Source organism: Daldinia caldariorum (genome assembly GCF_022478825.1).
Source record: "Daldinia caldariorum strain CBS 122874 unplaced genomic scaffold F4812scaffold_7, whole genome shotgun sequence".
NCBI classification, from domain to species: Eukaryota; Fungi; Ascomycota; class Sordariomycetes; order Xylariales; family Hypoxylaceae; genus Daldinia; species Daldinia caldariorum.
In genome coordinates this window covers 68,709-94,821 of record NW_025953043.1, presented here as the reverse complement: position 1 = coordinate 94,821, position 26,113 = coordinate 68,709, and the positions used below count along the sequence as shown (strand labels likewise).

Genomic DNA, 26,113 nt, shown 5'->3' with positions numbered 1-26,113 from the left:
TTTTTTTAACTTTTTTTTTATTTTTTCTATTTTTTTGTTCTCCGAAAAAAATACTTCAAAAAAAAAAAAAAAAAAAAAAAAAAAAAAAAAAAAAAAACTATCTATATTTTACTATCTACTAGTTGGATTTCCTGTGTAATGTTTGCGCCAGACATAACAAGATACATCCCACTGAACTTGCTGTAAAGCCGAAGGGATACATCCAGAGAATCTCGGGGCGAAGCTTAACACTCTTAGGCAATAAGAACGAAAGCAAGGTCAATCTTCGGATGGAATGAGAGCCAGATGACATAGGGGTGTAAGTCAAAAAAGCCCAATTTAAAATCCGATTAGACTTTTTGGAGATTGGAGAGCAACCCAAGTAGAGATAGACACTTGGGTGAGTTATGGTGAAATCAATAATGAATTTCAGGTAAAGAATTCAATGCTCTAGAAGATCCTACCATTTCTTAACATGAATATTGATGTGATACCAATTTATTAGGTACGTAGGTATGTCTGGACTCTACATGGCTTTATGAGTAAGTACGTGTATGAAAGAAGAAAAAGGAAAAAATAAAAAGGAGAGAGAGAGAGAAAAAAAGAAAAAAAAAAAAAAGGTGAAAAGTCTGTGGAAATATTCGCGCATGGACCAATAAAATTCTCGGGTAGGAAGAAATTCCAAAATTTCAATCAAAATTTCAAAGTCTCGCCCTGACCCGAACGCGTCTGCACGTGAAATTCGTTAAATTTACTGGTAGTAGTACTACTATGTACTGCAACAGCCACTGCAACAGCAGACACTAGCGAAAACTAAGAAGAAACTTTATAAAAGGTACGTTTGATATGTACTTGCCTATAATATACATAAAAAAATAAAATAAAAAAAACATACCTGAATCAAAGAAGCTGTAAGTTCCAACGCTACAGCTATCTTTTCGACAAGAATAAAAAAAATGACACTGACACAAGTTCCAATAAAAGCTAGAGGAGCCTCACAACTTCTCAAGCTGCATCCATTTTTCGTTCCATTACAACCTGTTGTCCGGTTTCAGCATATAATTTTCACCATGCAAGAACCCAAGAGGCATTCTCATTTTCGCCCCAAAAGAAGAGGCAATAATAAGCATGGGAAAGATTCCCAAAACCTAGGTCAAGGTCACATCTCAAATCATCCGCGGCAACCCGCATCTAAATACTCTTCATTGTCAAACAACGGTGATGGAGTTACTGGTTCTTATGTGCCTTCAACCTCAGAAACGACCCAGGATGCTACACCAAGGGTCTCTACGCCCACAGATACCCCGACTTTTGCATCACTCGCAGAGGATAATCTGGTTCATCCCATATTACTAAAAACAATAAGGGAGGATTTGAAATTTGAACACATGACGCCGGTGCAAGCAGCAACAATCTACCCGCTTCTAAAAGAGGGATGCGATATGTTAGCGCAAGCAAAGACCGGCACAGGAAAAACCATCGCCTTTCTACTACCAGCCATTCAAAGAATAATGAATATCCCGAGCGGACGGCGCAACGGCATTTCACTACTTGTTATTGCACCAACCAGAGAGTTGGCGGTACAGATTGCGGATGAGGCGCATGCTCTGCTTCAGCGCCAAAAGCAGTATAAGGTCCGTACGGCTATCGGTGGTACGAACAAGAGCACGGAGGGGCAACTCATCCTAGAGGGCTGTGATATCTTAGTCGGCACTCCCGGTCGGCTAGTAGATTATCTGAGCGGAGAGCCCAGCGGTATTGTTAAAAAACTGCAGTATCTCGACACGCTAGTGTTAGACGAGGCCGACAGGCTCTTAGACATGGGCTTTTTGGACTCTTTAAAGGAAATCATCAAATGCCTACCCGACAGAAATGTCCGGAAGAGGCAGTCCATGCTCTTTTCAGCAACTCTCCCTGAATACGTCCACAAAGTTTCAAACCTGGTTCTATCCAAAGACTACAAATCCATATCTACTATCAAAGAAGGCGAGCTCAACACACACGAGCGTATCCCTCAACACCTCATCGTCGTCCCTACTTTCTCTGATATGGCAGCTGGATTACTTGGGGCACTACGACAAGAACTTGCGGTTGTCGGTCCTGAAGCCTTCAAGGCTATAATTTTTGTGCCAACCGCACGGCTGGTAGACTTCTACGTGCATGTCCTGCAGGAAGCATCTAGTCTACCATCGGTTGTATCCCTGCATTCCCGAATGACGCAGAGCAAGAGAACAAAGGTCACCGAAGAGTTCCGCCGAGCTCGGAGTGGTATTATGGTAGCAACGGATATTATCGCCCGTGGTATGGATTTCCCCTCGGTGACAAACGTCTTCCAAGCAGGTATCCCTTCCGATAAGGAATCGTATATCCATCGACTTGGACGAACTGGTCGTGCAGGCGCTGAAGGAAAGGGTACCTTCATTATCACGTTTCACGAGGCTTCATTTGCAAAAACTACACTACGTGGCATTACTTTCGTGGAAGCGCCTGCGGACTTAAGCGCCCGCCAGGAGGTATCGAACATTGCCGCGAAACTCGACCCGGATACACAGGGGAAAGCATACCAAGGCTGGCTTGGTTATTACAAGAGTTACATCAAACCATTGAGATGGGATCCTGCCCGACTAGTTCGTGAAGCAAACGAATTCGCCCTGAACGGCCTCGGGGCAGCCGAGATTCCGCCGTTGCAAAAGAGCACGATCGGTAAAATGGGTTTGAAAGGCGTTCCAGGGCTTGTGGTCGATCTTACCCCCCGAACCCAAATGCTTTGAAGCATGAATGGAATGGCGGAGTCTTACAGTCATCAGACTTTTAGGTACTAAGGCAACAAGGTACCTTATGATACCAAAGCGGACGTGAAGTATCATAGACCTTCAGGGTTCAAAATTGAACCAGCTATTATGTTTGCAACCCTCGAGAGGCTTAGTAAGTCCTACGGTCTATCTGGAGCATTTAAAATAACATGTGCTTACCACCTTACAGGGACAGGAGATGAACTCTGTTCTTGGCTAGCTTAAATAGCATTTAACGCCACTCTTATCCTGTAACAGGAAAAATAAAATTGTATGTTTCTCGGTGTAATGCAACCCTTTATCAACAACAAAAAGGGGGTTGTCAGTATACTTCTGTAGGGTAGTTAAAGATAGAAACTGTTGTATAACTACCATCCAGCTAGAACATGTGGAACACTTATCGTGACCCCCTCTAAGACCGGTAGCTCTCTTAGAAGCTCAAAGTAATCTCGCGTCTTTTATCTAACAGCGACTCGCAGTTCAAGCCCATCATAATATATATCCGACATCTATCTAGCTGGCCTCGTTGGGTTGAGATTGTATCGACTTTATCTCTTTGGGTGCATCTTCCTCTCTATTCAAGCCACCCATGCCTCTTATACCACGGCCCGTCCAGATTCAGCGGCTCGTACGTATCCGCATCGATCCCCCTGTCGCCTTCGGACTCGAAGCCGTCCTCGCTGGACACGGGGAATTTGCAAGGGGGGCTGGCGTCGGAGCGCCCATAGCACCCGTCGAGAAGACCGAGGTGGTCCCCATAGCAGTAGTCGTCTTCTTCGCGGGTGACGGCCTTCGGGTACCACTTGAGCTTAGGCACGTGAGGGGGACGCGAGAGCTTGGACTTGAAGCGGACCTTCAGATGGAGGAGCTTCGATTCCATGGCCCCCATTATGTATATATACCTTAGGTAGATAAATACGGGGTCTTGAGTTGAACGACGCCTACACCTACAATCGGAGTGTGGTTTGGCGGCATTGAGAGAGGGGGAATGGTGGCATGGCTCTACCTAACATTACCTTTTTTTGGAAATTGTTTTTCTGTGCGTCGCGTAGGCAAACCCGTATAATGGGTAAGCAAATTGATAGAGGAATGTAAGTGTGTAAGTTTGGTAGGTTGCTCACGTTGCTACGCCGTCATTATTGCGACTAACTAACACTGACGCACTCGACTCCCCTAGCTCCCGTATAAAGTCTTTCTTGTGGGTTTATGGCTAGGCTTTCTGGTAAAATTGAGTGTCTCGAATGTCTGCTCTATCTAAATCGCCCTTGAATTGGGGTTTCTATGTTATTAGGTTCATCTCTAAGTGGACAGACAATCCTGTCAAGCATATTGCTAGCTCAAATTCGCTAGCCGCCTACTTACCGTTAATCTACGTTCTATATATATAGAGAGAGAGAGAGGGAGGGAGAGACGTATAACATCGAGCTATAATACGATTCGTTCATAACAGGTACAGTCGTAATCTCAAAACGGTGACCGTTGGCAATTTTGACAACAGTTAAATGAAAGGGCTCGGTTGCTTTAAACGGTCTTGGGACATATGCATTTCCATGAGTAATGACTCGGAAGGTGGATTGAACCTAGTATTACCACTTATACGCCCCATTCCGCTTCCATCCATATACGTTATAAGAAATAAGCGATGGATACATAAAAACCCCCAGCAAAAAAATACCTGAACCAACGAATTTCCGTCTCGCCGAATACTGTATCCTTACTACCACGCTCACGGCAAATAGTTGGGATCGGAAAATCAGGCTGACGGCGAAGATGCGGTGATACATGAGCAGGATACCCAGCGTGGGTAAGGATGCAAGTGTAGAAGCGCGACAGAGGTTGTAGCCATGAAAATGACGAGGCCGTTGATAGCCCAAGTGATGCCATGCCGGCTGCCATGGGTTTCTTTCGATATAGAGGCTATCGCTATACTCTCCCCTTAATCTTAATGTTAGATATACCGGTACATCGAGCAAGATGATATCGCTAGACACAGGAAGACGTCAAGGTAATTTTCACTGCAGCTTCTCAACTGGAATAAGCAAACCATCGAACGGCTATCACACAACCGTGGCGTCAAGACATGTTGTGGTAAGTTTAAGAAGCGTACGAGGGCGAAGCCCAGGGGGGCAGAGAGTCATGATATTTACGTGCAATCCATCGCTACTATAGTGAAGTTATGGCGGCCCCCCATGATAGAATATTATTAAAAGGATAACCTATCAGCCTATCAAATCTCTTGGGAGAGGATAGCTGAAGATATTCAGATCTTCAGATCTTCAGATCTTACACGGCCGTAGAGTAATCTGATCCTTCCCTTATTTGCTAACAAAATAGTATACCGCGACTTAATCCGAGATTAGAAATCATAGGTAAAACTTTTCGATATACGACGATATACTCTGGCCTAATAGTACGGCCGGATATGACGTGTTGAAAAAAAAAAGTTGAAAGCGAAAGGAATCGATCAAGCCATAGCGGTGTTCGATATGTTCATACATATTACGCTACCTTAGGTAGGTTAGGTACCTAAGGTAGTTATCTGATTGGTTTATTATTATTTTAACGTACCTAGTATGAGGTAATGTGTGAATCTAAACCGTCAGAAGCTACCTAGATTAGGTAGATACCGTATATATTATAACTTTTACTGTCTTGGCGCACTGAGTATACGTCTTACAAATACTTCATGTACTTTACCTGTTATCAGGTTAGGTTAGGTAAGTTACTCGTATTTGTCCAGCTTATCCAGGCCATTCCCTTTTCATATAACTTTTTTTTTTAAAAAAAATAATAATAATAATAGAAAGTTTAGTCACCAAGTCACCAAATCGCCTGGTCGCCAGAGTGAGGCGAACCAACTAAAGACCGCTAAGGCAATGCTGCCCAACTTTTCAACTCTACCGACCTCACATGCTCATCTTTTCGACGTTCTAGGCACTCACCAAATACAGAACTATCGTAGCGTCAACCAGAATTGACTCTTTTTTTTCTATTTTCTATTTTCTATTTTTTTTCTCGCCTCGTTCTTGAGACGATGAAAGAAGATAACAAGTGATGGGCAGGTATAGTTCCTTTTTCGATTCCTCATACATTTCTAGTTGATCCTTAGCATACCTCACTTGCTTTACTCAATGTGACCTCATGATAGATCCTTCTACCGTTTTTACTGTAAGTCAACTATGACTAGACAACTTTTGGACATGTGTACGGCTTGTATACTGCCTGTAAACGGACTGTAAGCCGACGATCTTTGCGATAGCATGGCCTCATGAGATATGAGCAAGACACGGGAACGTCCGGCTTTCAACCCGGCGCGGTATCATTTACGGTAGCTATGTTCCGACAAGACTTCCGAGCATCGAGTTCTTCCCGGTGACTCACCGGGAGTCCGTTCATTTCAACTTCTATCCATGTCACCGTAGGAAAAATTGCGGTGTCCGAGTCGGTGCGTTATACCAAGCGAGGCTGGGACATAACGAGCTGCGGTTCGAGCGGCACGAACTTACTGCTTAATTACATGAAGCAGAAGCAGAAGCTGCTCTTTCTTTGCGTACATGACGCATACTGCGCCCCACGTCTAGCATAGCAACTGCCATCTCCAGCGAAGCTCTGATTCGTATATAACGGAGGGATAATAGCTGCTCTCCCAATCCTCACCGAGATCGGCAGCGGGGCCACGGACCAAAGCACGCTTGACCAAGGCTCTCTTTAGAGTGGCGACCTAGATCCAAGTCCCAACTCCGGCTCTTATCAGGCTGGTTCATGATGTGCTTTCTGGGGCGCAGTGCGAATGAAAGCATGTGAAGGGGGGGGTTAGTGGACACGATGCTAAAGTTTCTGTTGATCAATCATCGTCACGACGGCATCGATGGTGGGATAAAGGACGTCAAGGTTATGGGGAAAATGAGCGAGGGAGGACGGGTTCAATCGGATCTCAAAGGAAGAATTGGAACAAGAATGGATGCCTAGCGCTGGTGGATATGCGTTACGTTTGAACGATGGGACCTGCGGAGAGGTGGATTCTCGACGCAGGGACCACAGCTAAGGTAGTAGAAGCCCAATCGCCTTGCTGAGCTGGCGACGAGACCTGCAGACTGCCAAGCTATTTCTCTTAACAGTGGGCGAGACGCGGCATGCACGGTTTGGGCATACCGGGGGGCCCTGTCAGCCTGTATGGGCTATCAGACGGTGAGCCAGATCATGGTACAATACTACTATACTATAGTAGTATAGTACTAGTATTATCCCCTCCCGCTTGGATTGGAAGAAGTTATCAGGAATCCAGCTGATGCGTTCCGTTACTCGTATCAGACTGACCAGATTGACAGAGCGGGTCCGAGAGCACGCAGATCCATCCGAATCGTAGCACGAGTTTGCCCAAATTCGAATAATAGGTATGTAACTAGGCTAAATGAAAAGAGACGATCGGATTACGCAAATCACACCAGCTGTTCTAACGATTCGTCTTGGTCTTCGGTAACTAGTACCTAACCTTAAGTAAGTACTTACCTGTCTTAATTCTCACTTCATGAATTATACAATACCTACAATACGATCGTGAAGAGCGAGGGAGGGTACCTTAAGTGCATACAGTAGTGGTATGCATAAAAAGTACCAAACTAGGTAGAGGGGGGAGGTTGGGTTGAGGCGGTAAGTCTGGATTGGTAGCGATACACCACCGTAAAAAGAACATGATACGATCTTTTCTCCCAATCGCATGCGTTCCATATGCACCAACCCATGTGATCTCTACTAATCCTTCACGATCCCTAGCGATCCCTAGCGATTCCCTATCCACTCTCCCTCTTTTCCCAGCCGCGACTTTGCCTGTGCGAGTGCCACATCGCGAACCTAACTCGAAGCATTCGTGGCCATTTAGTCCAAGACCCGCCTATTGGTTTTGACGGCTGCCAACTCGACAGAGCTGCTTTTGCGTTTCGGGCTCGAAACACCGTGCGGCCATGCGTCGGCGGGAAAGCCCCGTTAGACAGGAACATGTCAATGCAAATGAAGCAGCCAATAAAAAAGCGAGAAGGCCAACGCTCCATGCAGGCATTACAGCTCATCGCTGTGAGGTGGCGGGAGTTACAAACAAATGGCATAGCAGATTCAGAATTATGAAAAAAAGGAAGAAAAAAATGCAATCGTATATGGGCCCCGAGGAAATTATATGGAGCCAGATCAAGGTATAATAATACGCCCGGTCCTGTCATGGAGCTGTTAGACGAGTTGGAACCTTGGTAGACTCAAAATTACATCAAACATCAAAAGGTAGGACTTTTTTTTCATAAAGATTTCTTCAAGAATATTGGGTAATAAGAATAAGACCCAGTTCAGCTTCAGCATATCCGACTGGCTGTTACTCAATACTATTCTTCTTTTTCTTCTTCTTCTTCTAGACGGTCTATACACAGACTAACACACCGAATAGAAGAAGAGAAGGAGAACAGAGAGCTCATAATGGCTTTCTCGTTGACTTCGAAGAACATCGAGCTTCGCGGCTCGTGGCTCGTCGCCGAAGTGCGAAAGCCTGAAGATGGCTCTTGGACCTCGTCCAGGCTCAACCTCAACGAGCATATTGGAAACAATGATGGCGTCTTCGATGTTACCATGGACCGCTGGCACAATACCGCCCAGGAGTGGTCGGTCCACCTTCGTGGTCCAATACTATATGCCCGGCTACGAACCATAGCTGGTGGATATGCCGAAGAGACTTCCATCAATCTAGATCTATTCGTTAGAAATCGGGACGGTAACCTCGAGTTCCAGAAGCTGTATGTCTTTTTTTTTTTTTTTTTTTTTTTTTTTTTACATTTTAATTCAATTAAAATGACACCCTCGGAGATATAATGACGATATCAGTAACTAATTCCTCCGTAGCGGCGATTCCCTCCTACTCTACACCGCAGGCTTGACGCTCGATAACGCCATTCTGCGGGGCCTAGCCGTCGGCAGGGATGGCAAGTTCCACGTGTCGGAGATTGATCTCGACGAATACTTCGGCAACATCGGTAGCAAATTCGAGATCGACGAGAGGCATTACTCGCGGACTGGCCGAAACTTCAGGCTCGAGCGGGAATCCAACCGCCTCCGGCTCTTCGGCGAACTCCAGGACTACGAGGGCGTTCACCATCCGGCCGAGGTTGATCTGAGCGCCTGCATCGTGAACCGGAAGGGACGTCTAAGCTTTTCCAAGCCGTATGTTTGTCACTATGTATTAAAGGCTTTTACCCGTCTTGTCCTGGCTCCGCTCCCCTCCACGTATTTAAGCCTGTGTTATGAGTTCAAGTCCAGTATAGGTAGCTTACCATTTCTTCCCAGTGCCGACCCTACCGAGAGAGAACATTGGACGACCGTAGTCGCTGAACAAATCCCAGTCTTCGGACCCTCCATCGCCGGATTACATCGATCCAAGGATGAGACTCGAACTGAGGTTAGTCATTCCACCTAACCCTTAGACTATCATAGTGGCTTTGGCCATTATATCATATATCATGATGCTAACGTCAAGTTAAATATTTAGAACCAGAGCTACTATGAAATCGCAACTAGCGCAAATTCAGCATCCTTTACAGTCGGTCTTGCTATTGGCGCCTTCATCGGACGTGCCTCTGAAAGCCCAATCATCGGAACAATCCTTGGGGCTGCTCTTAGCAACGCCTCTGACATCTTTGTCGAGGACCAAGCCGTCAATGCGATCGAAGACCCCCACGCCCGAAGCCAGGTCCAAGAGGCGAAGCTGGGAAGCTTCGTTTCCGAGGCTCTCCGCAACCTAATCGTCCCCGAGCACATCGCTGCCGCTGCTGAATTCCTAAGCGCCTCTTTCAACCCCGAGATCGACGTGTGGAAGAACGGACTCGCAGCTTGGCTGGAGAAGCAGAACTTGAACCTTCTTGCTGACCTCTCCCTATATGCGACCATGAAGAAGTAAGACCTTAAACCCACAAATGCCGTATTTTGTTACACTTAACTAACACGATGGCACACAGGGTATTCAAGCAGTTGCAAGGTGAAACTATTGAGGAATGGCAGAATACGCTAGTAGAGATCGAGACCTTGAAGCAGCGCTCCCAGATTCTAGAGCTTAAGCCGGAAGACCCTCCTCAGGTCATAGTGGAAGAGCCCGAAGAGCCTGAGATTGAGGCTATTGAGGCTCCCGAGACAGCAGCCGAAGCCGAAGCCGAAGCATCAAACGAAGCTGAAGCACCTCAGCCTGATACCGTCAGCGAGCTCGAGGCTGCCGACAAGGTCCCAGAAATCAACGGTACCGAAGCTACACCGACCGAGGCCACAGCAACCGAACCCGCCAAGGCAGTTCCCGAGGCAGCCAACACAGCATCGAGTTCGACGCGCGCCAGCTCCGACAAGTCGGTCCTCAAGGACGGAGCCAAGAACGCCTCTCAGACCAACGTCCCCGGCAACGCCAACACCAAGCCCAGCACGAACCCCAAGCGCTGGCACAGCGTCATAGGCATTCCCGTCTGGCGTAAGAGCTGGTCTCGGCCCCGGCAGCAGCGCGTAGTATGACTAGAAGACCCTTTTACGAATGACGGGTATCGCCACTATACCTACGACGCATGTTAAGCAACTTCTTCTTCTTCATTTTCTAACGGCACGAGTAACAAACCTTTTCTGATTTGACGGACGATACGACACGAGACCACACACACATACACACAAACGCGACACGAAGGCACGGCAAACGGCCTGCAGGCAGGGGACAAACGAAACAATAAAAAACGACCAAATTTTCGATCAGTTTCTATTTTTTTTTTTTATATGCATATATGGACATTATATATAACGGAACAAGTCCTCCAAGATTGAGGCGTAGCGCGGGGACAGGGACAAATACCAAACAAATATACCACACAAACACAAACACACACAACATACAACGTACTTGGGCTGGTTGGCGTTTTATCAGCTTTACTGTCGTTTTCATCTACCATTCGTCTGTAAGAATACTAGGGAACAGGGGAATACGGCACAGCCGACACTATCAACATCGTTATCATTTATCAACACCCAGATCGGAAGGAGGGAGACAGAGAGTTACAAGTCTTGTTTGCTTTGATTTTGATCCATTTTTGTTTTCTCTTTTGAATCAATTTCTTGTTATTTTCTCGTTTAAAGGAGTTGCGTGCGTGTTGGACGAGATGGGACGCTTGAAACAAACCTCCGAATTCTGCAAAGAATCGTCTTTTGAGTACCGGTGCAATTGGAAAGGGAGGAGAGACCTCCATGGAGAAACAGATTAGTTTTTTTTTCTCATAGTTTTAGCTTTTTTCAAATCAATTTTACTCAAAATCAAGTCTCATTACTTCTTTCATGCGTCTTTTTACCTAACCTTTTGTACAAACACATGCTTGTGACATAAAAACCGTGAAGTTCTTTCGGCCTCCCATTCTAGAGGTCTCAGCTAAGAATAAGCCGGCGGCAATGAAATGAAGAGTAACAAGAAAACTAAAAAGTCTCCGTAACGCCCATGCTATGCAGTTGTGAGCCCCCGTCCATGCTGCGCTAATCAGGTGGCAACGACCCAAAATATCAGGCAAGAAATAACAACAAAAAAGCCACACCAATCATTTTACCCTGTTGCGTCTATGATTGGATCCCGGTCTATCCGGCCACCTATTCGCTCCCCACGAGCAGAGGGCGCATAGAGCGCATATGAGTAGAGCACATGCTTGCGCGCCACAACCCATCCCATTAGACATCATGTCCTAAAAGCTCTTGTGATGCACGGTGCTATTACGGGCGCCTGGTCGGAGGTCGTGCACGTCGAATTCCAACTTATCAGTCTCGTAAACGTGACCCGGTGGAGACTGCGCCTTCGTATAGAGGTTATCCATAGCATGTGGGTGAAAAGTACTGCTCTGTGTGCAACCAAGGATATAGTCTAAGCCAGGAGGCTTGGTGAGGCGGAATATGCCATAACTATGAATAGGATAGTAGTATATTAGCAACTAGACATGCCGCACACGAACCAAAAGGTGAATATAGCAAGCAGATGGCAAGCAGAAAACTTACGAAGGCTCAAAGCTCGGGGCACAGACGATAGCTATGCTTTCCGGCAACATGATCTGGTAACCAGACTGTGTATGCAGGTCCCTCGAACTCATAAAGCAGGTTTGGGTGGGGTGCGTATGGATCCAACCTAATATTATCAGATCGTTATTCATACAGTATTCTAGCATCGTGTTTTCATTTTCCGTCTCGCAAGTATCTGGGGTGCTGGTTTGCTCGGGAATCAATAGACAACGCACGAACAAGGCGTTCTTAACGGCGGCTCCGCAGAGGATACCGCACATCTCGAGCCCACGCCGCGTCTTCTCCGCAGCGATGGATAGGAATTTATGACGTAATTGGCTAGGCAAAAAGACAGAACGGAGTGGTTCACCGCTCTCCAGGTAAGCCGCCGGTTTGAATGTAAGACGCTGTTGCCCCTGGGGTACGGGGGACGGCTCACGTATCTTGGGCGGGGGCGTAGGAAGTTCCTGGGGTGTTTCGGGAGTTAGGAGCGTCCTCTCAGGAGATATCTGCACTTTGGCGGGCAGCTCAGGCACAGGAGTACGACTAGGACTAATTTCATGCCGGCGAAGGATATCTTCCTTGGGCGGACGAGGAGGCTGAGGAGCTGATGGTTTCCTAGCATGAACGTGGTCAGGCTCATATCGAATAGGCTGAGATTGAGCGATAGACGGGTATCGATAGTTTGTCAGAGGACTCGTCGCCGCTAGAGGCCGCGAGTCTGTTCGCGGAATATCGTTTGCGTAGTCACTCTCGTCTCCATCTAATGCCCTTCTCGTTGACTCCATCTTCTTTCGGAAAATCTCCTCGTCTTCAGCTTGCCTATCAGCTAGCTCGTTCGTCCAGTTGTTCCAGAAGCTCATATCGCGTTTGGATTGCTTATCCTCGTGCGATATTCCAATATTTCTAGACGCCCCCCTATCGGTATCCCTGCGACGAAATTCTCTCTCAGCCAATTCAACTGCAAGATCCCTGTTATTGCCAGCATCGAGCAATCGATGTGTGGAAGACAGGGCAGGGTCTCGGGATGCGCGCTCTTCGTAGGCCAATGGCGAATGAGGCTGGGGCCGGTTGGCCTCCTGCTTTTGGCGGCCCTGTTTCTTCGAATGTGCCAGCCATCCATTGTAATTGTCCTCGATGATTGGTTTAATCTTCTCGAGGTTGGACATGACATCTCCAAGGGACTTGTATAGTTTGTGGAGAGCTCTCCTTTCCTCGGGGTTTTTAGCATCGGGATGCTTGGGCAGTCTATTCGTGACGAGGTCTAAGTATCGCATGTAGATGAGATAGGCTTGAGCGAAGTTGCCATCACTCAAATAGCTTCTTCCCTGGGGAGATCAAAAGTTAGCGGCTACATCGGACGAGATAGATACGACAACGATGTCACTTACCTCAAGGAATAGCATGTTGGCGGTGCGCAGCCAGAATTTCATGGGTATATCAGGATCCCACTTAAAACCCTCTGCCTCACTAACAATCTCCTTGATAGCGAGTGGGCGGTTGGCGAACGGAGACATAGGAGTAGTCGAAGCCATTCTCGCATCATTTACGCCACTGCGCAGCAGGCTATACTCCAGAGAGTAAACCGTAGGAAATATATGGAATAGAGCTTCATTCGAGTTTAATCAATAAATATTTGTCATGTCTCCATGTATTATATGAGAGGGGAGCTCGTCTTTCTAGCTGCCTAAAATTAAGTGGAGTGGTGGGTGGTTTGCGACGAAAAGAAAAAAAAAAAGGAAAGGTGTTGATGTTGGAGGGCGACGCGGCTTGTGACCTTCCCGGGTACTAAGCGCTAGAATTAATTTTAAGTATGAAGGTAGGCAACACAATATAATACAGTAGATTCGAAGACCTAGGCGGGGTTTGAATTGGGATGGCGGGGCATTTGGAGATACATGTATTGTATGTATGTACCTTAACGTCTCTAGGTATTTTATGTAGTGTATAGGTATTGTACCAAAATAGGTACGCCTGTTACGTCATGTTCTAGCCCATCATCATACAGGCAGCTACTTTTATTATCCTAATAAGTTGCAAGTCATTCATTAGATACCTATGCTTTAATAATTTAATGCATCATCTTACTTATTATATATATATATTCACATATAGTAGCATTAGGTAGGTACGTGAAATAGCACATATCTCGTCGAACCTAAACTTTGAGCTCCTAAGTTATATGTAAGAGGGACCTAATAGACCAACGCCATAGTTCCTCCACCTTTCAATGTCAGTAGGTACCTATTCATAACCTTCATTTATTCCGTTTCCTATAAGAAAACCTCAGCTCTCTGGGCTCTCCTATAAGCTAGAATCGTTTCATGGTTTGTTAACCCTTTGCCGCAACCTTCCCTGGAGCGCCACCTCCCGCTTGTAACCCTGCTTGAGCTTGGATAATCTCTCCCTTTTTCTTCTCTATTTTCTCTTGTAGATCCTTGATCTGGTCTTCTGTTCTCTCCCTGTAGAAACATTAGTTTATACAGTAATTCCCAAGCACCTATATCTATCATATAAAAGAAGAATAAGGAGAAGTTGGTAGTAGTAAACCTTACAATTCTTTGCCGATAAACTCTAACCGTCCGTTTACCGTGCTCTCCGCCTCGATTTTATCTTGCTTCAATAAAATTGGGCCAACAAGTTTGTAGATGTTTTCGCCGTCCTTAAGGCGCTCAAATTCCTATCTCCTATAAGTCCTATGATCGCAGGGTCTTAGATGATTTGATGACATCCTGAACTGACTTTTTGCACGTTTGCATTCTCTTGCTTCTGGGCCTCAAGCTTCTGCCGCGATTGCACAGCAGTTTGCAGCTCCTGCTGCAATTTGGTGAATTCTTCGGAGAGGCTCTGAAGGCGAGCTTGAACTTCGGCCATGATCCGTCCACGTTGATATATGCTGCCAAGGGTTTTTTTTAAAAAAAAAAAAATAATAAATAAATTTGTATTGTTGCAATCCCGTTTATCGATATAAAAGGTTTTATCTGGTAGTGTTACACCTTTGGGTTAGTTTGTAACAATACACTGTACTTTTGGTACACACGTAGATATAAGACGATATATCCGTAGAATGGTGAAGGACTTGCAATTACCTACCTGACTTGCAACACACCCTTGTGCTGCGTGGAACTTGATTTGTGTTAGATGTGGCTGCTTCAGGGTTGTGGCTTACGCAGTTGGCTACAATCTTATGTACATAACACATAAGAGTGGTAGCCATGCCAACCAATCGATAATATAATATACCCCTCTAAGATAAGATAGGTATCCTTTAAATCTAACCCATTCATGCCCGTGCTATTGTAGACGGAGCAAGTTGTACAGAATAGGTACCTCTTACTCCACATATCTTATTCGTCATTGGAAGGTACCACTTACCGCCGACCTTTTGCTAGACGAAAGTACATAAGCGGACCTTCTTAATTTGTATCGTACCGTAAATAGTTGCAATTCCAGCCCAGATTAAGTCCAGCGCCGAAGGCTCGACAACCAAAAAGACAGAATAAAAAAACCTATAAAAAAAGAAACTGCCTATCTGTCTGTCCCGTCTGCCGTCCTCTCACCATATCTCAATCAATATACCACAATTCGTATCGGTTCCAAATACAACAGGCTCGAGAATGTCCAACACCGATTTTCTCAGTCGAGCGATCGACACAGTACATCGTGCTGTGACCGCCGATAAGGAGGCCGAATACGAAAAGGCCTATCAACTCTACTACCAGTCCCTCGAGTTATTTATGCTGGCCTTAAAATGGGAGAAGAACCCCAAGTCGAAGGAAATGATCCGTCAGAAGACGGGCGAATACATGGACCGCGCCGAAAAGTTGAAAGCCCACCTCGCCGATGCCGATGCGAAGCGTAAGAAGCCTGGTTTGGTTGGAGCTAATGGCTCTTCAACAGGCGGAACGGGCAAGGGGAAGCAGAATGGCGAAGATGGCGTCGACGAGGATAGCAAGAAGTTGAGGAACGCTCTCGCCGGTGCTATCTTACAGGACCGGCCGAATGTTAAATGGGACGATGTTGCTGGACTAGACGGCGCAAAGGAAGCATTAAAAGAGGCTGTATTACTACCCATCAAGTTTCCTAACCTATTCCAGGGGAAGCGCAAACCGTGGAAGGGTATTCTGCTTTACGGTCCTCCCGGTACGGGTAAGAGTTACTTGGCAAAGGCAGTCGCCACAGAGGCAAACAGCACATTCTTCAGCGTGAGCAGTAGTGACCTGGTGAGCAAATGGATGGGTGAAAGCGAAAGGTGCGTCTCCGAAGGCCATGTCCCCATTCAAGGGACGGTGAATTAACATTTACATGGCCCGTAGGCTAGTCAAGCAGCTCTTTGCTATGGCGCGAGAAAACAAGCCATCCATCATCTTCATCGACGAAGTCGACGCTCTCTGCGGCCCCCGAGGCGAAGGCGAATCCGAAGCTTCCCGAAGAATCAAGACCGAGATGTTGGTGCAAATGGATGGTGTTGGTAAAGACTCGACGGGCGTCTTGGTATTAGGCGCAACCAACATCCCCTGGCAACTAGACGCTGCTATCCGAAGGCGATTCCAACGAAGAGTACACATCAGCCTCCCAGATCTTGCTGCAAGGACAACCATGTTCAAGCTGGCCGTGGGAGAAACACCAACAACGCTGAAGAACGAAGACTACCGGGAATTAGCAAAACTTGCCGAGGGTTATTCAGGAAGTGATATTACCATTGCTGTACAAGATGCTCTCATGCAGCCAATACGCAAGATTCAACAAGCCACACATTTCAAAGAGGTAACCAGAAAAACAATTCATACGCGAGTAGTTTACCCCGTTACTAATTACCAATTCACAGGTACAAAAGGATGGGAAGACATTCGTAACACCATGCTCGCCAGGGGATCCCCAGGCGAAAGAAATGACATGGGATGACGTTGATCCAGATAAGCTGCTGGAACCTCTGGTCGACTTCAAGGACTTCGTAAAGGCCATCAAGTCATCAAGGCCGACGGTTTCTACAGAGGATCTCAAGCGGAATTCGGAATGGACCAAGGAGTTTGGAAGCGAAGGGAACTGAGGAAGAAGGCTACGGAGCGCACCGGCATTACAAGGCGTTTTGGGCGAACTTCATCATTGTTTGGGCACTTTGCGGTTACCTGTTCGAGGTCGTTGGCCATTGATATATGTATGATTGTTTGTGCTAGATATCATGACAACTGATAATTACCGACCGTACTTCTTAGAAACATACTAATAATAGATACCATACAGTCGAAATCATCTACGTCAACTTTATACGAAGTACCAGTCAAACCTAGATCGATGTAAAAGCACATGGGACCGGTCTTGATTCTACAGGTAGAGTAAAGATGGATGGATGGAAAATGCTCCTCGCATAAAAGAAAAGAAAAATACGAATTCGATTTGGTCCTAGGCGTCGACGTCCTGCAGCCGGAAATTAATATGCTAAGTCTACGAAAATTGCCAACCTAGCTGTCGGAGGAATGAGGGATGCAGACAGGTACAATTACCTCGCGCAAAGGTGCTACACACATGTATGAGGTATGCATGTCACTAAATCACCCAGCAGTGAGTGTTATCGCAAACTGTGACCATGCTAAACAATAGAAACAAACTATATTCCCTGCGACTCGTTGATTCATAGACACTAAGTTCCACTTAAACCAGCAGAATAACGACGGGTATGAATCCACCCTAAACACAACCGCGCCTAGAGAAACACCTGCAAATCCGGAACGCCCAACCGATGCCTGGTTCAACCATGTATCTTTTCAACGTCTGGTAACGGCGCATTCTTACTCGTCCGCATGCTTCTTCTTCTTCTTTTTCTTCTTTTCTCCGTCCGCTTCTACTTCCACTTGGTCGTTCACGTCACTATGCTTGCGCTTCTTCTCCTTCTTGTCTTTCTTGTCCTTAGACTTCTTATCCTTCTTAGGCGTGGCGGCATTCTGTGGGAGATGTGCGTCAATCATCTCTGTATCAATGGCCAGACTCTGGCCATCGGCGAGGATATCGGCCATTGCTTGGTTCTACCGACGCGTTAGTAACTCCGGAATCGGGAAATCGAAAGTGTAGACTTACCATGGCATCTGCATTTTTGGTTGGCTTCTTGCCCGTGGCGTAGAACTCCAGTCGGTCTTCGACTTGTCTCCTCAATGCATCTCCAAACTTCTTCGATGGCTGCTCGGCGAAATTGTCAATTCGGCTGGCAATACTGCACTTGTTTGCAAGGTATCTTGAAATACGGCCCTTGTCCTTTTGGCTTGCTCGGCCAATGTACGAACTGTGGTAGATGAGACCAAATTTGGGCGTGTTACCCTTCGTCTTCAAAGCACGGAACAGGGCCTTCTCGGCTCCAAGAATCTGGAGCGTAGAAGCTGGATACTTGGACAGATTTGTGAGGGAACCAGCCTTTTGGATGAGACGAGCGGCAACAACTTCGCCAATGAGGGCAGCCAGATTGGGCGCAACAGTGCTCATCTTATCGACCAAGTAGCTGTAGAGTGTTCTTCGGTATTCAGCAAGTTTAACTACCTTTCCGGCGAAAGTAGAAATGTTGCTCATGTCAACGTCGGACAATTCTCGGCCCATAGAAATCTTGGCTTTGGTGATGATTTCTTGGGCCTTCTCTTCGTCATCATTGACTAGAGCAGCAATCTCGTGAAGCTTCTCCTCTGACAGGGTAGATTTGTCGCCAATAAAGAGAGCCAAGCGCGAATAGGTCAAGTTGTCCGAAACAGCATTAATAAGCTCAGGGAAGTGCCAGCCATACCATTCTCGTACTTTTTGAGAGAATAGGTTGATACCCTTGTCGAGATTGTCTAGAGTAGCAATGGCTCTGATGATGTGGTTGTCATTTTTGTGGACATTGAACTTGACTTTTCCACGGGAGTAGGCATGACCAAGACCCAGCTGGGCCCTCTCCACGTCTCCCTCTTGGAGACCCTTGAGCAACTTGGCCGCGTGAAGGCGGATGCCTCTTAGAAGGTCGGCCACTACTTCGGACGTATCACCAGTCTCACATTCAACACCGGGGAAGGCAGCCTTAATGGAACCAGCCAAGTTCTTATCGGCGACACCGAGGACGATCTTGCTCTTCTTCGATTGAGGCAGGTTTAATTCGAGGTTAGACTGGAGATACTCGGGGAGAATACCCTCCGAAATTAGATTGATGTTTTCAAGAGCGTCGGCAGCATTTCTAGGAATCACGGCGTCAGCCACATATGATAAGGAGCACGTTTAAATATATAAAAGATAAAAAAAGCAGCGAAGAAACCGAAGCCGTTCCTACCTCCAAGGCGCAAAGTTGACCAATTGCACCATCTTGCCAAACTTGGAGAGATCTTGTCCTGCTTTCTGGACCTCCTTCAGGTGCAGGCCAACAGCATCCTGCTGGTGGACAACCTTAAAGATAGCATAGCCGACAGCGGACTCATGCAGCAGAAAGTCTACTCGCGTCATCTTGCCTGTTGAATGAACCCTTGTGTGGATTTGCGCATTCAAGATTGTCGTGATAAGCGTGTGTGATTGGGGATGAAAAATTGAAGCTTTGCAAAGAAAAGGTACAAAAATTTTGTCGAGCTGAGGTCCCCACTAGAGAGTACGTACCCTTCTGGGAGAACTTCGGAACGGATAAGCGCAACCATTCATTGGTTAGTTATCTTCATATCGATCTTACGGGAAAGATCCACACTGTCCACACTGCATGAATACCTAGGTACATATGCTTGTAACCAAACTTGCAAATGTTTAAAAGGTTCTTTTAAATCTTCGGCAACCTTTTACCTAGGTACATAGGTACATGGTATATCATCTTCTTGGTGCATGTGCTATCCACCTTTTTTTTTTCTAGGGAAACTTGAAGGCTATTCATGAAATCAGAAATTATGATGGATATATCACCGAAAATTAAAACGTGTGTTTATTCGATTACCTAGTCAACCTACCTTTAAATATGTTGCATTAACTACCCATTACTCCGCTCTTAAATGAGACTTAGACATGATTATATATAGCATCAGGATGAATGCAGAGGTCAGCGCAAGCCTATTATATATGAGAATTCAAATGAATAATTGATTAGAGTTGACATACCTAGGTATTTTAGTAGTTCAAGAAAATGATTATCGGCAGAATGATGTCAACTCCAGGGGTTGCCGTCGCTATAGTCTATCTTGACCTATACGGACCTCCCGTAGACAAGTACCGTGACACCTCAAATACAAGTTTCGCACGCCTCCAGATCGTATACTGTTGAGTACGGCGTTCTTTGTAGGAAAATATATTAGAATTAGAACAATTACAGGTAATTAATACAGCCATTATTTTTTAGTATACAAGATTACGCATCACTCCGTATACTTGTATAACTTCCAACTTTATACAATAGAAGCCAGCGTCTTTCTATACTCCGTCAGTCTATTCGTCGGAGTTAAGTAGTAAATTTCGTTGTTGCACAAAAAACGAAAGGATAAGCAGTGAAGGATTCCTGATGCAGTTACTTATACGACCAGAGTCCACATGATGGATCTGTGACACTAATAGGTGAAGTATAGAGTTGAGTTGACGCCAGGCGTCAACCTGACAAGCCTTTCAAACTACGACACGGCATTACCAGCACCTAATATAGTTTTCACTTTAATGGTTTATGCTTTATCATACCTTATGAGTTGGTTCAACTTTTAAAGTTCAAAGATGCACCTAGGGCTATTATAATTATTGTACTATTGGCGATAATATTATATATACTACTGTATAACTTAACTTATACCTTTGGTCTGGCAATCTTGGCAACCTTAGCAACTTTGCCAGTTTCTCACTTCCTTTAACAACTCCTCCTTTCCCCCTCCCCCCTCTCCTCTCTTCTTTCATCCGTAATTCTATCACGTTTCCCGTTCTTGAGGGTTATACAAAACGGCAGTAGGTTTGGTAACATCCTAATTTTTGGAAAAAGAAAAGACAATACCATTCTTGCCGTACAAATGCCGCTATTGAGAGAAAGGATCTATTAATACGCCCCTAATATTCAAACAGCTGTACGTACATGTAACACGTTTTCAGTGTAAGAAGCTACATGAGAAATTACGCAGCATATGATGCGGTATGGTCATAGGTTGCAGATATTAAAAAACGTCCCATCTCGGACAAGAGCGGCAAATGACATATCACAGAATGTTTTTGACCTCCGTGGGATAAATATTCTGGAAAACACAACTAGAAAATCACCACTAGGAAATCACAGGATCGAAAGGCAAGGTTGCTAAGGTAAAATCAGCAATGATAATACCCAAAATGACGTAGGTACCTGCCTTGAAGAATTAATAGTCAGCCGTATATTTGTGCCTGGAGTTTGATAGAAGTCACGGGATGACTGATTCACTCCAGGATCATGAGCGTGATATTTGTATTTATTCCAAAATAGGTCTACGGTGGTAATAAGCCTTATTAACTACCTGGGTACGTAGGAGGCTTGCCGGTCTGCATAAGATATAAAATATGGAAAGGTCAGACATAAAATAATTCAGAGTTACCTTATTAGCCTTGATATGATTTGATTTTGCAGGCTCCCCCTGTATATAAATAAACTACGCTATTAATGGTTTCAGCACGTAAGAAATTGTAAACCGCTAGCTTGTTATGGTCTTACTATGATGGCAACTGCTATTGCAATTGCAGTAGCAACTACGGCTGTAACTCCAGGTAGATACGACTGCTGTACTCTGGCACGCGTCTGGTACTTTTATACGCGTTATGAAATCGTTACTGGCACTCCTCACTACCATATTTGTTCAACCCACCACCCTCCAATAAATATTTAAGTCCCCCTGCCCCCGCCCCAAACCCGGATTCTTTTCCCCAACAGACATGACCTCCAAGACGAGTGATATTCAGCACTGAGTTTTCAATACGTGCGATCTTCAACTCAAGTGATCTTGTGTTACTTACTGGTCTTCTCAACCCTGATCAGCTATTCAAGCTCATTAACAGGCACTGCACCATTCTACTGAACATTCCCTCTGTCAACCGCCCTTAGCCCCAATAAAATATCCGTTTTGTGCGGTACGCCATAGGTATCACCGTGATCATTCTTCCCGATAGGTACCTATCCTCTTCGTTGACCGTCTTTTGTGGTATAAAATACCTAAGCTACTCCCCAATATCCAATATTCTTTACATACTAGCATATCATACTACGGTGTTTATTACCCTTGTCGGTTTGAGTACTCGAGTATATCTCAGTATTCGGGCACAGGTCATTGTTAGATGCAAAGATGGATAACCTTGTAAGTAACGAGCCTTCTTTTGATTGTGGTTTTCCTTAATCACACGCCCCATGCTATCATCATGAGCCACATCGCTTCCTCTCCGTGCATACCGTGTTGCAGGTCATATGGACAATTCCCCCTTATTCCCCTTAGTGATTCCCTCCTATGCTTCCCTTTGGATCACTATATATCATTGCGGTGCGACAGTACTCTAAATTTGTCGCGACGGCTTGCCCACCTATCCTCTCACTAATATCCTTGCTCTCATCTTACTTGCTAATGTCACCGGAGACTATGACACGTTTCCAAACCCGAGCTCGGCTAACTACTGTTTCTCATAGGACCAGCAAGGAAATGTGATTAACCATCCGTCGGCACGAGGCACTGTTCTCAATAATGGCAAATTTCAATGTGGACTCACCAATTGTAATGCGGTCATGGCGAATGTTCGCCATAATATAAGTTCACATATATCGAAAAAGCATAAAAAAAATTCGGCCTTTGAACGTGCCGAACAGACCAATCGTCGTTCGTGTGGGATTTGCGGCTTCATAGCAATAAAATTCCATACGCTAGTGACGCACGCCCGCGCCGAGCATGGGTTTCGCGGTTCATCAAAGGTATTGGAGAATCAGTATTCCGATACTGAAGTCGATGGCATCATTTTGATTCCATCAGAGCAGTGTACTAAATAGACTATCGGTGAGTAACTGTCTATATCTGTTTGTCTCATCAGAATGGTAAATTAATATCCAACTTGGGCAGAGCAAAGTACCTACGAGATCTCCAACATCTACGGCACTGGAAGATGATGCTGTTGCAATCAGTTGCTGGCTATCTAGAATGAGATAGACCAGTTCTACATTCGAAATTAAGTTTTCCTTAAGCTTGAAAAAGTTGATATTTGTACTTCATTCCTGGTTAGCAGTTGCTAAATGGTTAGTGCATATCTGTATCTACTAGAGGTAGATAGAAAATGCCAACCTTACCAGAGGGAACTAATGAGGAGACTTTATGGTTCTCTGATCTAAGACTGATGGATTAAAAGCGATGTGAAGTAATGTGAAGTAATGTGCACCACGTGATGTTGGAGCCTTTCTTTAGGTTGATCCATGCTTCCGTGACGGGACGGGCCCGGATAAGTGGGTCCATAATACCTAATCACGGCCGGGAATTTAAACTCCCTGCCCGGCGTCGCGGGTGATTACTCATTTTAATTACCTAATTCGGAAATCGTACAAAATTTGACTCCGAATACTCCGAGGAGGACAGGGGTTGTTGGCCCAATTTGTCTGCTAGGTATTGGCGGTGGACTCCACATGCTCCTGAGCTAAAAACTGATTTGCCAGCAACAAGTTCCGGCCCAGCAACTCCGCATTCTCCGTGAATATCGATATCGGGTGATTTATTCTGCAATACCGGAACTGCTTAGTTATCTAATCGGATTCTATTTCTGTCGTAGCTGACGAACCGTTAATCCACCACCATCGCGACGTCCTTTAGCGTCCCCAATTTATCTTCTTAGGCGCGAGAATTTGCATTAGAGAAGTTTTATCGGGCAAATATTAACTAGCATACAACAAATCAATTACGGCTTTTTAATCCTGATTGGTGATCCTCTTCGGCACTTTGTAATCCCTGCGTGGGGACTCTCGGAGGTATTCCTACGAGGTGGCACAAGTCCTCCATTTTGGCCTCTTTTTTTTCTCCCCCTTGAGATGGTTGTGGAGTAGCTAACCACCATGACGCTTGGAAACACGAATCGTGTGGAGGGTGGAGAGGTAAACATATGTTGTTTTCACGATGGCTTAGAAACATATATAACCGTGGTGGCACTCCAGCTCGACATCGCAATTTTTCCTCACCAACTCAAATCATCATCCAATACCAACCGTTCAGCATCGCTCTCAGGTTTCTTAGAATTGCTTGTTTAACTCTGTAATACATTCACTAGAACAAGAGATCCTTGGACAAATACAAACATGTCTGCTGCCAACGGCGTCAACGGATCCAAGGCCGAGCCCTTGAGCATCCCTAACAAGGCGGCCGAGGGCGTTCCGTTCTTTTCACCTGCACAAGAGCCGCCAGCGGGAACCGCCCTAAACCCCCAGCCTAACGGAAGCGCCATCCCAAAACTCTTCACCCCCCTGAAGATTCGTGGTATCACTCTCCAGAATCGTATCATGCTATCACCATTATGCCAGTACTCAGCTGAAAACGGCTTCTCCACACCCTGGCACTTAACTCATCTAGGTGGTATTATCCAGCGCGGGGTAAGTCTTCCGACGGCACCAAAAACGATAACCGAGATACGTTACTAATTTATTCCTACAGCCGGGACTTACTATGATCGAGGCCACCGCCGTCCAGGCCCGCGGACGTATCACCCCTAACGATTGCGGACTATGGCTCGACGACCACATGGAGGGCATCAAGCGAAGCGTAGACTTCGCCCACTCGCAGGGCCAACACATCGCCATACAGCTCGCCCACGCCGGCCGCAAGGCCTCCGCCCTTGCCCCGTGGCTGCACAGGGGCGCCACGGCTGCCGCAGACGTGGGAGGATGGCCCGATGACGTCGTCGCGCCAAGCGCTATCCCCTTCGACGAGAACCACGTGGTACCGAGGGCGCTAACTCTAGAAGAGATCGCACAGCTAAAGCTCGATTTTGTAGCTGCTGCCAAGCGTTCTATCAAGATCGGATTCGACGTTATCGAGCTGCACAGCGCTCACGGATACCTCCTACACGAATTCCTATCGCCTGCTACTAACCACCGTACCGACCAGTACGGCGGCAGCTTCGAGAACCGCACTCGTCTGCTCCTCGAACTGGTGGACGAGGTTCGTGCCGTGATGCCCGCTGATATGCCCCTATTCGTGCGTATCAGCGCCACCGACTGGCTTGAGGGTGTTGAGGGCTATACTGGCGACAGCTGGAAATTGGAGGACTCGGTTCGTCTTTCCACACTACTGGCTCAGCACGGCGTCGATGTGATCGACGTCTCCAGTGCCGGAAACCACCCCCTACAGAAGATTACCTCAGGCCCTGGTTACCAGGCGCCGTTCGCCAAGGCAATCAAGCGAGCTGTCGGCGACAACGCATATGTGGTTACTGTCGGTACCATCCTAAGCGGGAAGCAAGCTAACGATCTCCTTGTCGGCGGCAATGACGCTGACGACACTCCCGTGGATATTGCGGGTGTTGGACGTTTATTCCAGAAGAACCCCGGGCTTGTCTGGTATTGGGCTGAAGAGGTATGTGGAAAAACATTACTACTACTACTACTTAACTTTCTAAGAAATCGGTATACTTTGGAATACGACTTGCTAACAATATGTGATTTACAGCTCGGCGTGGCAATCTATGTCGCGAACCAAATTGGATGGGGCTTTGGCGGTCGAGTCACCAAGCAACGAAAGCTGGAGGCGACGAAAGAGCAGTGCACCGGTCCCGTCCCTTAAGCACTTTTCTCTCGGGTTGTTAGATTCATCAGTTAGCTAAGCATTATCGGCGTTTATATATAGAAGATTATTACATACCATTGCACAATTTGTCCATACCTTATGTACCTAGATTATGTACATATACATAATGTTACATATGTAGGTACACGTATTGTGCAATACATACATTGATGTACGTACCTACTTAACTTCAGCCACGCAGCCACGCAAGACCCTTCGTCGCATTGCCGTGTTATCCATTTGCCAAGCTGCAATGCAAAACTACTAAGCCTGGTCTGAGAAACACTCGCATCAATATTCGGAATTTGATTGGTTACCAGGCAAAGTTATGAGCTAAGTGGGTAAATGTTCTTGGTATCCCGCATCATCGCCACTTGGCTTGGTACAGGCAGAACAAGGCAAGCTAATGTTCTCAGCTCTAAGCCACGCAGCTTCTAGAGACCTGAAGTTGAAAGCTTAACAATGATTCACTCCAATGAAAAAGACGACGAGACACATATCGTCAGTTCTATATGCAAAACAAATAAATCTTTATAAGAGCTATCTTTCCCCAAGTCTCATTATATGTCACGACTTAGAACTATC

At 46.0% G+C, this 26,113-nt stretch overlaps 9 protein-coding genes across 9 annotated transcripts; 5 read left to right on the top strand and 4 right to left on the bottom strand.

Moving 5' to 3' along the window:
* Positions 1–873: 873 nt before the first annotated feature.
* F4812DRAFT_357298 (DEAD-domain-containing protein) lies at positions 874–3,026 on the top strand. The gene is made up of 2 exons (XM_047931794.1): positions 874–890; positions 952–3,026. The coding sequence occupies exon 2, from the start codon at positions 1,050–1,052 to the stop codon at positions 2,748–2,750; it is 1,701 nt and encodes a 566-aa protein (XP_047790482.1). The 5' UTR covers positions 874–890; positions 952–1,049; the 3' UTR covers positions 2,751–3,026.
* A 4,469-nt stretch (positions 3,027–7,495) lies between these two features.
* F4812DRAFT_357252 (uncharacterized protein) lies at positions 7,496–8,107 on the bottom strand. The gene has a single exon (XM_047931793.1). The coding sequence runs from the start codon at positions 7,982–7,984 to the stop codon at positions 7,562–7,564; it is 423 nt and encodes a 140-aa protein (XP_047790481.1). The 5' UTR covers positions 7,985–8,107; the 3' UTR covers positions 7,496–7,561.
* A 1-nt stretch (position 8,108) lies between these two features.
* F4812DRAFT_357071 (CNVH-domain-containing protein) lies at positions 8,109–10,428 on the top strand. The gene is made up of 4 exons (XM_047931791.1): positions 8,109–8,545; positions 8,652–9,204; positions 9,295–9,698; positions 9,761–10,428. Exons 1-4 carry the CDS (start codon positions 8,232–8,234, stop codon positions 10,296–10,298), a joined length of 1,809 nt encoding a protein of 602 aa, XP_047790480.1. The 5' UTR covers positions 8,109–8,231; the 3' UTR covers positions 10,299–10,428.
* A 109-nt stretch (positions 10,429–10,537) lies between these two features.
* On the top strand, positions 10,538–11,041 carry F4812DRAFT_425795 (uncharacterized protein). Its single transcript, XM_047933956.1, has one exon. It carries the CDS (start codon positions 10,559–10,561, stop codon positions 11,030–11,032), a length of 474 nt encoding a protein of 157 aa, XP_047790479.1. The 5' UTR covers positions 10,538–10,558; the 3' UTR covers positions 11,033–11,041.
* Positions 11,042–11,264: 223 nt separating this feature from the next.
* On the bottom strand, positions 11,265–13,465 carry F4812DRAFT_357209 (uncharacterized protein). Its single transcript, XM_047931792.1, has 3 exons — positions 13,196–13,465; positions 11,805–13,132; positions 11,265–11,711 (listed from the first exon to the last, which is right to left on the bottom strand). Exons 1-3 carry the CDS (start codon positions 13,337–13,339, stop codon positions 11,498–11,500), a joined length of 1,686 nt encoding a protein of 561 aa, XP_047790478.1. The 5' UTR covers positions 13,340–13,465; the 3' UTR covers positions 11,265–11,497.
* Positions 13,466–13,848: 383 nt separating this feature from the next.
* Positions 13,849–14,874, bottom strand: F4812DRAFT_425790 (Prefoldin beta-like protein). Its single transcript, XM_047933955.1, has 3 exons — positions 14,547–14,874; positions 14,360–14,484; positions 13,849–14,266 (listed from the first exon to the last, which is right to left on the bottom strand). The coding sequence occupies exons 1-3, from the start codon at positions 14,676–14,678 to the stop codon at positions 14,137–14,139; spliced, it is 387 nt and encodes a 128-aa protein (XP_047790477.1). The 5' UTR covers positions 14,679–14,874; the 3' UTR covers positions 13,849–14,136.
* Positions 14,875–15,084: 210 nt separating this feature from the next.
* F4812DRAFT_425786 (vacuolar protein sorting-associated protein VPS4) lies at positions 15,085–17,071 on the top strand. The gene is made up of 3 exons (XM_047933954.1): positions 15,085–16,056; positions 16,121–16,571; positions 16,633–17,071. Exons 1-3 carry the CDS (start codon positions 15,422–15,424, stop codon positions 16,852–16,854), a joined length of 1,308 nt encoding a protein of 435 aa, XP_047790476.1. The 5' UTR covers positions 15,085–15,421; the 3' UTR covers positions 16,855–17,071.
* A 110-nt stretch (positions 17,072–17,181) lies between these two features.
* Positions 17,182–19,409, bottom strand: F4812DRAFT_357008 (Nop domain-containing protein). Its single transcript, XM_047931790.1, has 3 exons — positions 19,090–19,409; positions 17,880–18,996; positions 17,182–17,827 (listed from the first exon to the last, which is right to left on the bottom strand). Exons 1-3 carry the CDS (start codon positions 19,257–19,259, stop codon positions 17,594–17,596), a joined length of 1,521 nt encoding a protein of 506 aa, XP_047790475.1. The 5' UTR covers positions 19,260–19,409; the 3' UTR covers positions 17,182–17,593.
* Positions 19,410–23,481: 4,072 nt separating this feature from the next.
* On the top strand, positions 23,482–25,790 carry F4812DRAFT_425783 (NADPH dehydrogenase). The gene is made up of 3 exons (XM_047933953.1): positions 23,482–24,336; positions 24,398–25,318; positions 25,412–25,790. The coding sequence occupies exons 1-3, from the start codon at positions 24,046–24,048 to the stop codon at positions 25,523–25,525; spliced, it is 1,326 nt and encodes a 441-aa protein (XP_047790474.1). The 5' UTR covers positions 23,482–24,045; the 3' UTR covers positions 25,526–25,790.
* The last annotated feature ends 323 nt before the right edge of the window (positions 25,791–26,113 follow it).